Source organism: Triticum urartu, chromosome 4 (assembly GCF_003073215.2).
Source record: "Triticum urartu cultivar G1812 chromosome 4, Tu2.1, whole genome shotgun sequence".
Lineage (NCBI taxonomy): Eukaryota > Viridiplantae > Streptophyta > Magnoliopsida > Poales > Poaceae > Triticum > Triticum urartu.
The window spans coordinates 547,605,471-547,622,645 of record NC_053025.1 but is presented as its reverse complement, the minus strand read 5'-3'; the positions used below and the strand labels follow the sequence as shown (position 1 = coordinate 547,622,645).

Here is a 17,175-nt window from a genome sequence, read left to right as displayed (position 1 = left end):
GCCAGCGGCTGGACCTCTGGACCAGTTCGTCTTGGGGGTAGCACCTCTTCTTCTCTTACAACACCTCTCCTCTGCCATCATAGATACCAGCAAGTGGTCGCTACTATTTATGAGAATTGAACTGGTTCCATATAAGGGATTTGACAAGATGAGACACAGAACAGGATCATGATCATCAAGTTCATGACAACAAATCCTAATGGAACATATAAGGTGCCCTTTCATTCTCAAGCCAAAAAGGAAAGAAAGAGAACAAGATTCGGTGCGTTCTTCGCGAAAGAAAAGAAACGATCTGGAGCGTCCGATGCTGGGATCGCGAGATCGTGCGGCCACGAGGCTCCGGATAGCGGGCGCAGCCCCCTCCAACGGGTCCTCCTGCCTTTGGCACGGCTCACGCGATTACTAGTGGCGGAACGGGACTCGCTGGCATCTCCCTCTGACCCTCTCCACCCTTTTTGCCCCTCGCTCCTCCTCCTCGGCGGCCGCCTCCCCGCACCCCCTCCCCCACGCCGCCGCCGCCGCCGCCATGGCCATGAAGGGACCCGGCCTCTTCACCGACATCGGCAAGAAGGCCAAGGGTACCTACATCCGCTCCTCTCTTTCCACCCTCCTCTGCACCCGCATCTCCTCTCTCTAATCTGTTCTTCGGTCTTCCCCGTCGGGCGTCTCCGTGATCTGCAGATCTGCTCACCAGGGACTACACCTACGACCAGAAGCTGTCCGTCTCCACCGTCAGCTCCTCCGGAGTGGTAAGGATCCCCCCCCCCCCCCCCCCCCCCCCCCCCCCCCCCCCCCCCCCCGTAACGTACGATCTAGTCACCACCCTCCGGTGGTTCCTCGCTGACTACGAGTAGATTGGGTTCCTGGGTTTTCTAGCGCTCCTGTTTGCTCGGAATCTACTCCGTGGTTGTTGCATATTGATGTTAGTATTTTGAACGAATGAATGCGGATGCAGGCCGTGCTCCGTACTCTTATTATGTGCTAGCTGCTTGGTAGCCTGATGGGGGGTGGAAATCTCGTTGTATCCTTGTACAGCAATGTGGTCTATGTTGGCTGAGGTTGATTGGGGGAACAAGGCCATCATTCGAGCCGAGCAATGCCTTCTGGCTGACCATCGTGGTTAAGACGCTGCAGATGGCCTACTTTGTTGCTGGCTCCTTCGTGGCAACGATCACCGTCCTTTTTTACGAATGGCTATGCAAGTGTCTTATATATAGAGTTGGTCCTTGCCCTGCTGGCAGCCACTGGGTCTTGGAATTAATTAAGGCGTGCGCTTAGTTTCCAGGACTGAAGACCGAACACATATTGTTGCAAATTTGTTATTTCAGAAGCTTTTAATTCTGTGTCATGGTTATGTGCCTTCGTAAGGAGCGTTGACACTTTGCATATACACTTTCTGGCCTATACAATTGCTTCTTGTGATGATGGCTATAGCCAAAGGTTTCTTCTAGGATAAATACAGGCTGATGCTACGAACGTTAAATGCTCGTCCACTGCCGTAGAAGTTCTTTTCTATTGCATGAGTTTTTTAAACGCTTGTGTCATCATATCTCAAAATATACATCAACTGAATTAACTAATCAAAAGATTGTGATACATCTTCTGTCTACTACACATAATATACGATAACTGAATTGAATTCCTCAGCAACTTAAGAGGTAATCTCTGAGAACTTGGATCTTTATAAGAGTATATAAAGATATGTTTTAGTTGAATATACTGATTTAACAAAAGAACTGTTGTAGCCGTGTAATTTATGTGTTTGTTTGTGCTAGGAATTGATTATTTTGATTCATTAGCTTGTTCTTTCAAATGCATTGGTGTTTTGAGGAAATGAATATTTTGATAAGACAAACACTGTTTGCCATGTCACTTTCCCCAATGACATGTGCATTATGGAACTTCAGTATTTTAACGTCTCAATATTCCAGTAAGGTCAGTCTTGTTATAGCAACTAGCAAGATGCCCGTGCATTGCACGGAACGTCAGGATGCATTTTTTTATAAAACACATGTTGTGATTGACCCATGCGGGAGTAATCCCATGTGTAAAAACTAATGATATCTCGAGAAAGAGAAGGGCGGTTATCTTTTTACAAAATTGCCATAGTTTGCTTTCTAACCGTCAGATATAGATCAAACAGTCTATATTGCAAGATGGCAGGCACACCATCATCACCAACTCGGTTTTTTATAAGAGTAGAGATATTTTTGCGTTTACCTAGATCTTTTAGCACGGACCATCTGTTTAACTGAAAATCTTCTTATAATATGTTGGCTTACCGTTTTCTTCCCATATTTTTTTTCTAGAATTAAGAATAACATGCAGATTGGTGAGTCAGTATCTTCAGTGTAAACCTACGTTCGACCTGTCAGCAATAGTCTGTTCTCATGATAAGCAATTATCCACTGCACAACCAAAATTATTAAGTGAAAATTTAAATAATCTTTATCTTCAGTTTCAGAATATAAATTAGATGCTTTTATGATATAACCACCCTGTAGTTTGTTTGAGCTACAAAAAGAATTGTATTTAATTAATTTTGCATTTGGAAATGCGCTTATTTTGTTCTTGTATGGTTTATATTTCCCCGTGCACTTCTCTGCCATTGATATGAAATCATGTATTATATCTTTGACTGATGCGTACTAAAGTGCAAGTTGAACTAAGTGCATATATATCCTTTTTTGTTACCCTTTGCCTGATTCTTACTAACCCGTATAATTATGTAACTTGCAATACTGGCTCACTGTTTCTATTATCTGAATTTATTTGCCTTTAATGAACTTGTCATTCATGTATATTGTTCAGGCCGTCACTTCCACAGCTGTGAAGAAAGGAGGGCTTTATTCTCTTGACGTAGCATCAGCTTACAAGTATAAGAATAATCTTGTTGATGTTAAAGTGGATACAGAATCAAATGTAAGTGATATTGAATACTCAGATTTATGTTTTCCCTCTTTTAAGCCTGTATTGCAGCACATTTATATTGTATTTGGCAATTTGCAGATCTCTACTACCTTGACTGTCTTGGATGTCCTGCCATCCACAAAGCTTGTGACGTCTGTCAAGTTTCCTGATTACAATGCTGGAAAGGTAATTTCATTTTGGTGTCAGTTGCTGGTTGTTGGAGTGGAAACAGCCTATGAGCCGAGTTCTTTCTTAACAGGTGGAGGTGCAATACTTCCATGACCATGCAACTTTTGCTGCCGCTGTTGGCATGAAGCCCTCTCCTGTGGTCGATTTTTCTTTGGTAGTAGGCCCTAAAGGACTTGCCTTCGGTGGGGAAGCTGGGTTTGACACTTCTTCAGGAAAGTTTACCAAGTACACTGGTGGTTTCAGTGTAACCAAGCCTGACTTCCATGCTTCAGCTATTCTGTAAGTCCATGCTTTGCTGTGTTTTGTCATGAGTTGAGATTTGAACTAGCATTGATTTGATAGATTACACCTACGTGTACAGGGCCGACAAAGGTGACACCATCAAAGTGTCAGGTGTGTATCACCTTGATGAGAAGCAGAAGGCTTCGGCCGTGGCTGAATTTACCCGGAAGCTCTCAACAAACGAGAACACACTGACAGTTGGTGGCCTGTACACGGTCGATCCTCAGACAGCTGTGAAGGCAAGGCTCAACAACACTGGAAAGCTTGCTGCCCTTCTCCAGCACGAGGTTAAACCAAAGTCACTCTTGACGATATCTGGTGAATTCGACACCAAGGCGTTGGACAGGGCACCCAAGTTTGGGCTGTCACTTGCACTCAAGCCTTGATGAGATCAGATCATACGTGGATGATGGCGATTGAACATCGGATTCTTTGGTTATTTTTTGTGAAGCTATGGCCAATAATTTGTTCCGCAGACATGTTCTGTTAAATCTCTGGAGGTTTAGGTGCTCTGTGGGCAGGATCCGATAGGCCTTCACCTGGATTTTGTCCAGGCGTTTACTTTTTGATGATCGAAGTACTTCCTCATTGATAGATGTATGCAGCTTGTTTCTTTCTACTGTGAGGTCTGAGTAGCTTTCACGGTAGTCTGTTACTTGAAGAAGCTACACTTGATTTTTCATGCGGTGTTGATTGATTTTACCGCTAGTTGAGATTTACTGCTTGTTCGGGTATCAGTTCTTTTTTTCTTTCTTTCTATATATCATTCTTCTCACGCAGCCTGCTTTCTAATGTTTCTTGGTATTTTCTTTCTTTTAGAAAAAGACATTAATATCGACGATAAGGATTAGTTCACTTGTGGCAATGTCTCCATTTGCACTGAGAATGTCTCCATTTGTACTGAGAATACAATCACCATACTTGGATCGTGGCGATTGATTGTGTTTGGCGTGCCCTAAACTTTGCTATACCACCATACCATGGAGCCGTTAGAAAAGGTTATCATCATGTAGGTCGTGTCAGGAAAATGCAGAAAGTGTGTCACTAACACGCGGCTTGAAAGAACGCATGTGACTTGGATGTTGGAACCACACCCCACCACTCTCGCATGAGATTCTTAAAATTATCTCGGGAGAACCACTTGTATCCTGATGCTCACTTTTATATACACCTGTGTATCTTTATAAAGAATTTTATATACAACTTGGTATCTTTCCAAGGAATTCTATATACTGATGCGTATCTTTATAAGAAATTTTATATGCAAGTTATGCAACTGTGTATCTTCATAAGAAATTTTATGCACAACCGTGTATCTTCATAAGAAATTTCATATGCACATGTGAAGCTTTATGAGAAATCAGGCGAGGTTCATGTATAGATTATGGGTCCCCGTCAACTTCACCCTATGATCGCCAGACACGTTTGAATCATGGATGTCACTATCCCATTACGTCTCTTAGAGCATCTCCAACAGATAATGGTCCCATTACGTCTCTTAGAGCATCTCCAACAGATAATGGTCCCATTACGTCTCTTAGAGCATCTCCAACAGATAATGCAAAGTTTAGGGCATTTAGGCATCTCCATCCGTCTGCACGCAACCCCTTTTCATTGAACGCACCCTTTCACACCACAGTGTCAGTGTCGCATTCATGCCGACCGAGAGCGGACGCGACCACTCATTGGAGCCAGCATTGAAGCGGCCTGCTGGCCGAGAGCGCTGCCCGCTGTGCACGCTTTCTTTCCGCATTCAAACAACATCCATCTACCCGCCACCTCCATTGAATTAGCACGTGTGCTAAGGAACCTACTCCGACGCATGTTTGTCCATGTGTCGCCCGACATTAAACACCTTGTCGGTTGATGCCTCGCATCCGCCCGCTATTTAAACGTGGCCTGGTGTCGGGCAAGAACCACACCGCACCTCTGCTCACTAGCTTGGAGATGGCAAGCCCTGGATCTGGCTAGGCGATTGCTTGCCTACTAACAGGCAATGCTACACGGGGCAAAATCAAGAAGGAAGAGGGGCAAAGGAAAGAAGTGTGGTGCCATGGGAAGACGTCCGTTTCTGCTTAATGGATGGTACTCAATCTTTTCAATCGTCCTCATGGTCTGGCTTGTCATCATGTGTTTGGTGGTGTCCATTGTTTGTTGAGTTTTTCTTTGCGATGCAGAAGTGTAAGAGTTGTGGTTGTTGCGTGTTGAGAATATATGTTAAAGAGAACGTGTGGTCATGGGGCTTCATGTTTGAGTAGTTTGCATGTGGTCTGTTTGTATTGGTTTTCGTTCGATTTTCAGTTAATTAACTAGGGAATTCTCTTCTACTTAATCAATGACACAACTTTTCTGCATCCGTTTAAAGAGACAACAATAAAAACATGATGTATCATGGGTTATCCCTTAGTCATATCGCTAGTAACTAGACCTTTCTAAATAATGTGATAAAAGATATTATTACTAAGAGATCATCTCTTAATTAAGATTCGAAAGGCAAGTTTTCTCCCTAAAATATCTTTTCTTCACCTCAATATTTAGCACTCCTATGATAACATCATTGCACACGCCTGTGCATTTCGACGCTAATACAATCGGACAATGGTAACATGATTATGGTACCAAGGTTCTAAGTACACGATAGTGTGATAATTTGATCCATCAATCTTGATATTATTTGGATTTAGATAGAAACTACATTCTTCAGCCTAATAGCTTGGGTGAGCGCCTCTCGTGCGGTGGCACATGTTCATTTATTTATTTTTGCCTTTTGCTAGTTTTCATGTGCCTGAAAATTTCGAAAGCATCAGTTGATTTTAGCATTAGCATCGAGTCTGAAGACGGAGGTGTCGCAACAAGCCGCGAGGTCTCATATAGGAACAATGCGGCAGGGACATCCCATGCAGAGGGGAGTTAGAGATTGACGGGTTCAGATGCGCAGGGCGAAGGGGAGAGGAGGCTGCCGGCACAGGAGAAAACATGAGGTGGAGGGTAGAGAGATGGCCTTAGCGGTTGTGGGCGGCTGTTCAGAGGAGGGCGGGGCAATGAGGCGGTGTGCCCTAATGTCTGCGGCCGCATGGGTGGGGGTAGGGGTGATGGGAGGTTGGCCGGGAGGGGGGGGGGGCTCATGAAGAAGAAAATGGACATGACTGGTTCAATGAAAAAGTAACACATCCGGCCTTTCATCATAGATCCGACGACTCACAGAAATCAGTTGGAAAAAAATGCAGGCACATGATCCATAAGCGGCCAACAAATTGTGACTCAAGGTCAGACGATTTTTTTCCTAGAAGAGGCAACCACACGGGTGGCCGTGTAACCCTAGTCTCCAACCCGTCATCAAACCGTCGCCGGCGACGGGAAGGCCTGGATCGGGGTGACCTACTGTTGAGGCGCTGGAGGGTTGTTATGGGGCGGTGAAGGAGATGTGTCCTTGAGTGATGGCCTTCGTTAGGCGATGCATGACGATAGCGTTGGTGAAGTCGCTGATGACCGAAGGGATTCAACATGGAGTTCTTCATCAGTGGTCTGGCCTACGTAGATCATTGGAGAAGAGGGCCGAGTGCATGATTCTAGATGGCAGTGGTCTTGACATCAGACCCTGGACTTGTCGCACAATGGCAAGGGTGATTTTTTTTCTTCAGTAGCCTTCATGTTTAGTTTGAAAAGATGAAGCGATGACGTTGCCCCAGGGTAGGAATGAATAATGTTTTCCCCACCCTATTGCCGTTTCGTTGGTGTGTTTTTCGCCGACAAAGGGCATGTGTAGCGTGTCTTGGACGGGTCTTCCGGATCCGGTCAGTTTAGGGTTTCGGTGGATTTGTATGGATTCAACCGACTTTCATGGTCTTCAAAGTTTCTACATGCCTTTATTGGCAGAGTTTTCCTTCGGGGCGGCGATTTACTTCACGGATCGCGGTCATCGGCATCTCCTGCTCTCCATCGATGACTTTCCGGCCGCTGCTTCTACAAGCCCCTAGGTTTTAAAATTTTTGCTCCTCAGGAGGCCCAGAGGCGACATCCAGCTATGCTCACGGTGAAGAAGACTTGGATACCCTCAAGATTTCAGTATTTTATTTTTTAAGGACGTGTTTCTAAGGACATTTGATAGTTGGTACATGGTCATAGGCCTTTTTTCCCTAAAAAAAATCGGTCATATGCCTTTTTCGCAATAAATAAATAAATCAACAGGCGGCCTTTTTTCCTTTTGAGCCGGTGTGCTCGTCGCCGTGGCACCACTATTTCTGCTCCGGGCGAAGTGGCTGTGTACGAGTCCATCACGTCACGCACGCACGCACGCCCCGCGCGCGGCCAGGCTGTGCTGGTGCTGGGAGCTTCGTCCCCCTCCACTCTCGCCAGCTCCCCGGGCCTGCCCCGCCCCGCCCCGCCCCCACTCCGCCGCCGACGTAAGCACACCCAGCACCCTCCCCTCCCCTCAAGATCCAAGGCACGCTCGCTCGCCCCCCACCCGCCCCGCGCAATGCCCCGCTCCTGACCATGTCCTCGCTCTCGATCCCGCCTCCGCTCCTGCGCTCCTCGCACTCCCCATCTCCGCCGGCGGCGGCAGCGGCGAAGGCGAATTGGAGGAAGCGCGCGGCGCGCGTGCGCGTGCGCGCTCCGGTGGCGGCGCTGGCCGGCGACGGCGGGTGCGCGGGGACCGGGATGGAGCAGCAGCATCTCCAGGCGGGGAGCGCCTCCGGCAGCCCAGGTTCGTGGGGACGGTGATTCGGTTGCCTGCGGGGTCGGCGTGTCAGTGACGCCAGAATCTATGGAATCTCCGAAAGGGGTCGCGTAGGATAGGATAAGTGGGACTGGAATCTCGCGTCCTATCCACGTCGGCGCTTTATTATCACACAAGTAGTACCAGCCTTCTGTGTCACGATTAGGAGGACTCGAGGGCGTTCACTGCTGATATATTAGTGGTGGAAGTAAATTTGCATGGAACTAGAATTAAGCATTTGAGCCAGTGGCACAATTCACTGTAAAATCGCTGTTTGATTTGTTGGTTTCGGTAGAGGGGAAGAATTAACTCTGCGTAATTGCTCGTGGCACATAGTTTCGGTCCGATGAACCTAAAGTTATCTGCTTGGTGTATGAACTAGTGAAGGTAGTACAATTGACTGTATTGTAGAGGTATAGTATACTTGCGATTTATGGCGAACGTGCATGAGTGTAGTTATGGCCTCAGCTGAAATGTTGAGTTCACATATTGTCATGTTGTCACCTGAATGGCGAAGTCTAAGTGGAAAGACATAAAAGCTATTTGGTTTTAGTGTTACATTTGGAGCATGGAAAATCATATTCTGCAAAAAAAGAATATTTAGTTGGTATCTAATAATGTGAAGGAAAAGTTATACTAAATTACATGGCTTACACAACTTTGCTATTTCGATGTTGCTTATCCTTTTCTATATTTTTTTGGTACTTCTTTTCAAATGGGGTACCGGTGGTCAAAAGCAGGAATAGAGTCATGCTAACCATTTCCTGATGCCCATTATCAGTGCGAGAGAAGCCTGTCATGTCCAACATTGGGAAATCAACTAATATTCTATGGCATGACTGCCCAATTGGGCAACCTGAGCGACAGAAATTGCTGGGGCAAAAAGGATGTGTCATATGGATCACAGGACTCAGCGGTTCAGGTATATTTTCAGCGGATTATATATTGATTTTCACCTGGTATCACCTTCTACATTCTTGGTGAAGTATCTATGGCACTGTTGCTGTCTGTTGTCAAAATGGTTTCTTTCTGTTATGGTCACGTAGACTCTTGTTGATGTGTTGGTTGTGTTATACAACAGAGGAATTGGTCTAATTTTAGTGTTCGATCTTCATCAATATATTGATGATGGTTTAGAGATGTTTCCCTATAGATGACGAGACATTTACACTGGTATGTCTAACCAAATGAAGTTTGAGATTTGAGCACTCACACAATTTGGGCACTTCTTTCATAGGTTGATAAGCTCCTCTGGGTGTTATGCTCATATCAGTTTGGTGTTTGCTGTATAAGCAGTTAGCTTCTTGATGATCATGAATATGCAGAACATAGCATTGCTATGTTGACACAAAGGGCATTTACAGGCCTTCATACTCGGGTGTAATAACGGTCATTTTGTCTGTATCGGCACCAGTACATGATCTTACTGTATTGGCATCAGCACCTGATCGTCACTCTCATCTTGCTTCTAGTAGTTCACTTCAAAGTCCATTTTCTCCGTCTTCTAGCATTTTTCCTTCGGTAGATGATGATTGTGGATAATGATTAACACCATATTATATGCTGAGTATGAGATTAGTCTACGTGGCAATAGTTTTCCTAGCCTGTGGTTCTGAAATACTCCCTCTGCTCACACATATAAGATTTTTTAACTTTCTTCTGAATCAGATGTATATAGACACGTTTTAGTGTGTTTATTCACTCATTTTAGTCCATATGTAGTCCATATTGAAATATCCAAAACATCTTGTGAATGGGGGGAGTAGCTCCTGAGCCATTCTATCTAAATTTTATATAAAGGTAAAAGATGAACTTATTTCAGTTGATCTTGGAGTACTATGAACCACGCCTAGGATTACCTTGGTTCTCTTGTAGCTTCAAAATTATCAAACACATAAGGAAGCCATCACGAGGAACTGCCATGTTTCCATATGTCAGGGAAAAGTACCGTTGCCTGTGCACTGAGTCGGGAATTACACTACAGAGGCCACCACACGTATGTTCTTGATGGTGACAACCTCAGACATGGCCTTAATCGAGATCTAAGCTTCAAGGCAGAAGACCGTACAGAAAATATACGAAGAGTTGGTAAGTTCTGACCAATAAGAGCATTCATTGGAGAGGGTTTTATAATGACAGTCGTATATTCTTGTACAGGAGAAGTGGCAAAGCTTTTTGCAGATGCTGGTACCATATGCATTGCTAGTTTGATATCTCCATACAGGAGAGACCGTGATGCATGCCGAGCTCTACTTCCAGATTCTAGATTTATTGAAGTATGCTTATCTTATGATTCCTTGACGCCTCGTTAATGTTAACCATCTAACAGCACACAAACCTTACAGGTATTTATGGATTTGCCACTAGAATTATGTGAAGCTCGTGATCCTAAAGGGTTATACAAGCTTGCACGCACAGGAAAGATTAAAGGTATGGATAGTCTTTGAACCTCTTTTAAACATTTAAGTTCCACATTTTAATGCATTCAGCATCAACTCAAAGAGCTTACCTGCTGAAAGTACCAGAATATTTTATTTTATTTACTTTAAACATTGCCTTTTGACAAACAGGGTTCACCGGAGTTGATGATCCATACGAATCACCAGTGAATAGTGAGGTCAGCTTTTGATCATACCTCACCTTCCTACTTTCTTTGAACGAATGGCAGGAGAATTGTCGCTATTTCATTAAAAAAAGATATTTCAAGCTGAAAGGAAAATAAACTTCAACTACTCTGAACAGGCATTAGCGCCTGAAAGTGTCAGTATTGCCTTGGCCCAGCATATAAGAAAATTCTCGTTCTCAGTGATGATGTTGTAGCTGCTCTTTACTTTCTGCTTTAAGATAAGCCTGCATGGTTCTTCGATGAGCAGACACATCTTGTAGCCACCATTCCAGTAAGTTACCTGTGTCCATGAGAATGGGTGCACCAATTAGACTTTTGAGTCAGGTAGACACCACATTCCAGATGAAGGACGAATAGTCGCAGTGTAGTGGGAGGTGGACAGGTGATTAATTGTTTCCAAAGATCTCATGCGCAATGGACAGTAGTAATTGTTGGGCCATACCGCCATAGGCCATTCCCTTGTAAACAATGTATTTTGCGCAGCTAGCCAGACAAAGTTTTTTTCTTTTTCGTACGCCTCCCAACCCAACTGGGAGCCGGGTTCCACTATAAGCTTAATAGAACAGAGTTCACAAACCAAAATAAAAGGGGAACCGTCCAGGATGAAACACCTTTTCATTGTATCTTCAGTAATGGGCGATACATTGTTGTGGGATGCTTGACCAGTATGGCAAAATTCTCAAGCTTGGTCGCTGTGATTGGATTTAATGTTTATCCGCCACTATTAACTCTATTAATCCTTATTCTGTGAATAATGGCAAAATGTAAAACGTTAACATTGAACAACCGGTAGTGAGTCTATTAGTGTTTTCATATGTTAATGTGTCCAATATTGACTACATAGTACTCCCTCTGTTCCAAATTATAAGATTTTCTAACTTTTTTGGAATTGGATGTATATAGACGCCTTTTAGTGTGTTTGTTCAGCCATTTCAGTCCGTATGTAGTCCATATTGAAATATCCAAAACATCTTATAATTCGGAACAGAGGTGATAGATGATATGAGTAACCATTGGTACTTAGCTATGCGCTAATACAATATGGGATGTCATCCAGATCCCGGCTTGTGATATGCCAGCTCTCCCTAGTTTGTTTTCATCTGGATTAATAGAATGTACCCATTGGGCCCTACTTATTGCTTCCGTTTTTTTCGAACCGAAAGCCCTACTTATTAGTTGAGCCTGAGATATATGTCGATCGCTCATATAGGTCACATTTGAATTGTTCATTTACTTTAGACAACAAGTCCAATATTCTAGTAGATGCCTAGATAGCTCATCAACCATCATTCAGCAGTACCCTAAGGCCTTCTTAATCTCTACTGCTGCCTCCACCATGTAAAACAGAAAATTAGTTCATTTGTTTAATTAAAATGAAATGATTCTTCCCTTAAAAAAACTGAGATGGTTCATTTTATGATGTTGCACAGATAGTAATTAAGATGGAAGGTGGGGAATGCCCTTCACCGAAGGCAATGGCCCAGCAAGTTCTGTCCTACCTTGAGAAGAACGGATATTTGCAGGCTTAGCATATATATACTCCAGATCCAGAAGATTGAACTTATTCTTCTGTGTCCATAACTCATGGACACAGGCATGATCCATTTGGTCGCATCCGGAATAAAAGGTGCTGTTATTGAAGCAACAAGCTGCCTTTTTCACGGGGAAAGGGACGCAGATCGATGATCAGTTTGATTGTTCGGCATTGCTCCTCTCGCGCGTGTTGTGCTATTTTAGCTGTAGCCTATACTTGCTCATTTCGGCTGAAATGGTGTGCTGTGCTGTGCTGTGTTTATTTGTTGGTAATGTATGATTTGATTGTGGGTGTCAAAAGTACGAATGAATAAATCGTGCTTGCGTTTTCCAAGCGCTGGTTGTTCGCACGCTGAATTGAATCCCTGAGAAGAAAATGCAGCACCGGTGATGTGCTATTCCCTCTGGACACTTGAGATCACACTGTCAGTTGAAAACACAGGGAAATAAAATTCAGTCTTCTCTTCTGTTAGACAGATAAAAAGACACCCCATCATTCCCCACTGACTGTTAAAAGTACGTTATGTGGGGGCACGGATAATCTTGTTTGATTGATCCTGCTGTTTTCCGAGTGTAGCAAAAAGGTTTCCATGCTCGTGTCATCCCCAACCACAGTTGTCTGTGCAATCTACAACCATGGGCACGAAAGCACCCAGACGGCGAGCCGCAAAGCAGCCAGCAGGAAATGCACGTCCCGCACCACACCACACATCTGGTGCCCATAAAACGGCCGACCAACACCTGATCCCAGTTTGACCGGCCATTGACATACATATAATCGATCACCTGCAAAGTTAGTCGCTCACCCCGGCGATCAGATCAGTGTGCCGGCGACGGTTTATCCTCCGAAGCTTCGGATGGCACGCGCGTGCTCTGAACTCCGAACTTCAGTAGTGGCGACCGGTGGCGAGGCCGGGGATCGCCGTTGACGAACCGGACCAAAGTCCGGCCCGAGGTAAAAACAAGCAAGTGCCAAAAAGGAAAGAACCAAACGAACGAACGAACGAACCAGTAGTCCGTCCGTTCTGGAGTACGTACTGCCTCTGAGCTGTACCGTCGAGTTTCAGTCTGGCGTGCACGGGCGGAGCGCGTACCGCAGGCGCAGCGTGGAGGACGGTGCTGCGCCTAGGAAGAAAAACCCAGCGGCTCGCCCGCCGTGGATCGCAGGCTCCGGCCGCCCGCCTCACGTTGTAAGTTGTAACTTGCGTCTGGGTCAAACTGTCCAAGCTGCTGGCTGGTCTTTTCCAGGTCGAGACGAACGACGCGGGAAATCAACCGGATTGACCTGGCGAGCGTTTTTACCGCTGGACCCGCACTAGCGCCCCCGGCGAGTGATTCCGCTGACCGTGTTTTCTTCTGTTAGGTGAAAACTAGGACGGGTCTACGTACGTTCACGTTGTGCTGCTGCTGTACTGTATTCGTATGCAGGAGGGTGAGGGCAGGATTCAACGCAATAGAGTAACATTCTTGTCCCGCGAGGTCAATTTGGACTAGGAATGATTTGGCCGAAGTTTGGCCTTAGTGGCTCGCGGCCGGACTGAGAAGAGAACGTACACCATGGTAGAGTTCGACTTTGGCTAGGAGAGCGGTTTGACTTCTGCTTTGACGGTCTATGGAAGAAAACAGTCTTGCTAAGTCCCAGACGACGCTATATCCGTGGGATCTTACATTAAAATTTAGGACTGTGCTAACGACCAGTCGTTAGCGACAGATCCGTACGACTCCCCTTGATGGACGATGGCTCCCGCTTCTTCCGTTCTCCCCCCGATTGACACTAATAAAAAAAAGGCGAATTGAGAAAAAAGTGCACTACGTGGGATTCGAACCTGCATCAGGTAGCTAGGGCACACCTAATACCATGTCCAACAACCATTACACCAAGCCAGGCTGTTGAACCTTCTTATTTCTGCCATATCAGAAAAAAAATAAAGTTTGGCTTGGTAACTTTGGCATGACCAGCGTGATAACTATGGTATGAGCAACATGATAACTATATCATGATAAGGCTGATAACTACAGTACGAGAAGGTTAAGGCATGAGGAAGTATGGTAATTTAACACATAAATTACCGATGAAAATGTTTAAAAAACTTTTTTCCCTTGGATGAAAGATACCATGGTGTTTAAAATGTAAGATATTAGTTATCAAATCTGTGATGTATACATTATCATGCTTTTTACATAGAAATTACCGGGTGTATATTTTTCAACAAAAAAATTTCAGGTCAAAAAATTATAATGGCGTTTGTATGTGAGTTATCAGCTTAGTATGTGTCAATTAACAAGTTATTTACATATAAATTACCGGGGTTGCCCCCCCCCACCCCTCGCCACAGTCGCCACATTTACCAGGGTCGAGTACATAAATTATCAAGTCTGTGATGTGTGATTTATCATGTTATTTGCATAAGAGTTATCGTGGTATGATTCAACAACTCTTCCCACCCTACCTCCGCCGATAAAGTTATCAGGATTGGGTACATAATTTATCATTTCTACGATGTGTGACTTATCATGTTGTTTGCATAGAAGTTACCGTGGTACGTTTCAATGACTCCCCCCCAACCCCAACCCCACCGACAAAGTTACCAGGACCGGGTACATAATTTAATGTCTATGATGTGTGAGTTATCATATTATTTGCATAGAAGTTATCGTGGTATGTTTGTTTCAACGACTCCCCCACTCCGGCCCCTCCGACAAAGTTACCAGGACTGGTACATAATTTATCATGTTTACGATGTGTGAGTTATCATGTTATTTGCATAGAAGTTACTGTCGTACGTTTCAACGACACCCCCACCCGACCCCTCCGACAAAGTTATCAGGTCTACATGTATGAGTTATCATGTTATTTGCACAGAAGTTATCGTGCATGTTTCAGCGACTTGCCCCACCCCATCCTCGCCGACCTAGTTATCAGGACCGGGGTACATAAGTTATCAGGTCCGCCATGTTTGAGTTATCATGTTATTTGCACAGAAGTGGCCATGGCATGTTTCAGCGACTTGCCCCACCCCCACTCTCGCCGACCAAGTTATCAAGACCGGGGTACATAAGTTATCAGGTCCGCCATGTTTGAGTTATCATGTTATTTGCACAGAAGTTACCATGGTATGTTTCAGCAACTCCCCCACCCCCCCCCTCGCCGACCAAGTTTTTAGGACTGGGGTACATAAGTTATCAGGTCTATGAATTTTGAGTTACCATGTTATTTACACAAAAGTTAACGGAGGATATTTCATCACCCCCGCCCCCCGGTCGGTAAAGTTAGCAGGAAAGGGGTACCTAAGCGCGGAAAAAAGCGAACTAAATTAACTCGTTTTATGCATACATAGTAGCGGAGACATGTTAAATAGCCCATTTACTTTCTTTTGTTCAAGAAAGGGATCGTAGGTCAGGTGGTAGGCTAGTTGAGTTGGCTCACTAGTGGTGCAAGGATCGAATCCTCTCTTGTTCGCACCAATTTTTGCGTGAAAAAATCTCGAACGAAAAAAGATCTGGAGAGGGAAAAAATGGATCGGGAGGAGAGCAAGAAAATCGGATCTGGCGAACAAAAGGATCTGGAGAGGGAAAAAAATGATAAATTATGTTCGCCAAATCTGCACTATAGATGGAGGGCTGCACTATAGCAGTGGCCTACTCGCCGTAATCAAGTATCTATAAAATTAGCCCACCTCCAAATATAAACATGCGGCTGGCTGAGATGGTCACCGGGTATAGTCAAAGTCTGTAGCGAGTCTGTAGGTGCGGTGTTTGATTCCTATTGCCGCTACTTTTTTGAAAAAATAAGCCAACAACTGAGGATGACGAAAGCGTGCATGCCTGTCGCTAACCACCAGTCGACAGGTACTTAGCTTTCTCGATACTTGAAAACAAAAGTCTTTTAAAACTCTTTTTCACCATTGTCAGATGACAAAAAGAAAGGTATTTTCTTGAAAAAAATCACTGCATAAATGATGATGTACTATACGTGTGAATGATGATGTACTCCTCTATGACTTTTTTATCAGGGTCAGGTACATAAGTTATCAGGTCTGCGATGTGTGAGTTACCATGCTATTCACACAAAAGTTATCGAGGGGATGTTTTATCAACTCCCCCACCCCCCCCCCACCCACCCTCATCGCCAAAGTTATCAGGACCTGGGTACATAAGTTATCATGTCTACGATGTGTGAGTTACCATGTTATTCACACAAAAGCTACCGAGGGGATATTTCATCAACTCCCCCCACCCTTGCCGCCAAAGTTATCAGGACCTGAGTACATAAGTTATCAGGTCTACGATGTGTGAGTTACCATGCTATTCACACAAAAAATACCGAGGGGATATTTCATCAACTCCCCTCCCCCCTCGTTGTCAAAGTTACCAGGATGAGGTGCATTAGTTATCAGGTATGCGATGTGTGAGTTACCATGCTATTCATACAAAAAGTTATCGAAGTATGTTTACACTAGTTCTTTTTTGGGTCAAAAAAGCAACTACGTTATTTGTACATCAGCTATCAGGACTACGATGTGTGAGTTATCATGCTATTGACACAAAAAGCTATCGAGAGGATATTTCATCAGCATCCCCCCCCCCCCGCCAAAGTTATCAGGATAGGGTGCATAAATTATCAGGTCTACGATGTGTGAGTTACCATGCTATTCACACAAAAGTTCGTCAACTCCCCCTCCCCCTTCGGTCGCCAAAGTTATCAGGACAGGGATGTATAAGTTATCGGGTTTGCGATGTGTAAGTGACCATGTTATTCACATAATAGGTACCGGGGTATATTTGATCAACTCCTCACAGTAAAGAAGAAAAGAAAGCAACATGGAATGGTCAAATAGTATGGCGTGCATTCTTTTTCGCAACAAATGGTCTAGCTGAGCTGGTTAGTGTGTGTTTCACATTAGCTGCTAGGCGTGAG

The 17,175-nt window shown here is 44.6% G+C and overlaps 2 protein-coding genes across 2 annotated transcripts; both read left to right on the top strand.

Annotated features, from left to right (window-relative positions):
• The first annotated feature begins 399 nt into the window (after window positions 1-399).
• On the top strand, window positions 400-4,100 carry LOC125552584 (mitochondrial outer membrane protein porin 5). Its single transcript, XM_048716187.1, has 6 exons — window positions 400-578; window positions 682-749; window positions 2,812-2,922; window positions 3,010-3,096; window positions 3,170-3,378; window positions 3,461-4,100. The coding sequence occupies exons 1-6, from the start codon at window positions 527-529 to the stop codon at window positions 3,765-3,767; spliced, it is 834 nt and encodes a 277-aa protein (XP_048572144.1). The 5' UTR covers window positions 400-526; the 3' UTR covers window positions 3,768-4,100.
• A 3,533-nt stretch (window positions 4,101-7,633) lies between these two features.
• On the top strand, window positions 7,634-12,591 carry LOC125552583 (adenylyl-sulfate kinase 3-like). The gene is made up of 7 exons (XM_048716186.1): window positions 7,634-8,086; window positions 8,880-9,020; window positions 10,037-10,186; window positions 10,256-10,374; window positions 10,444-10,528; window positions 10,669-10,715; window positions 12,155-12,591. Exons 1-7 carry the CDS (start codon window positions 7,876-7,878, stop codon window positions 12,251-12,253), a joined length of 852 nt encoding a protein of 283 aa, XP_048572143.1. The 5' UTR covers window positions 7,634-7,875; the 3' UTR covers window positions 12,254-12,591.
• The last annotated feature ends 4,584 nt before the right edge of the window (window positions 12,592-17,175 follow it).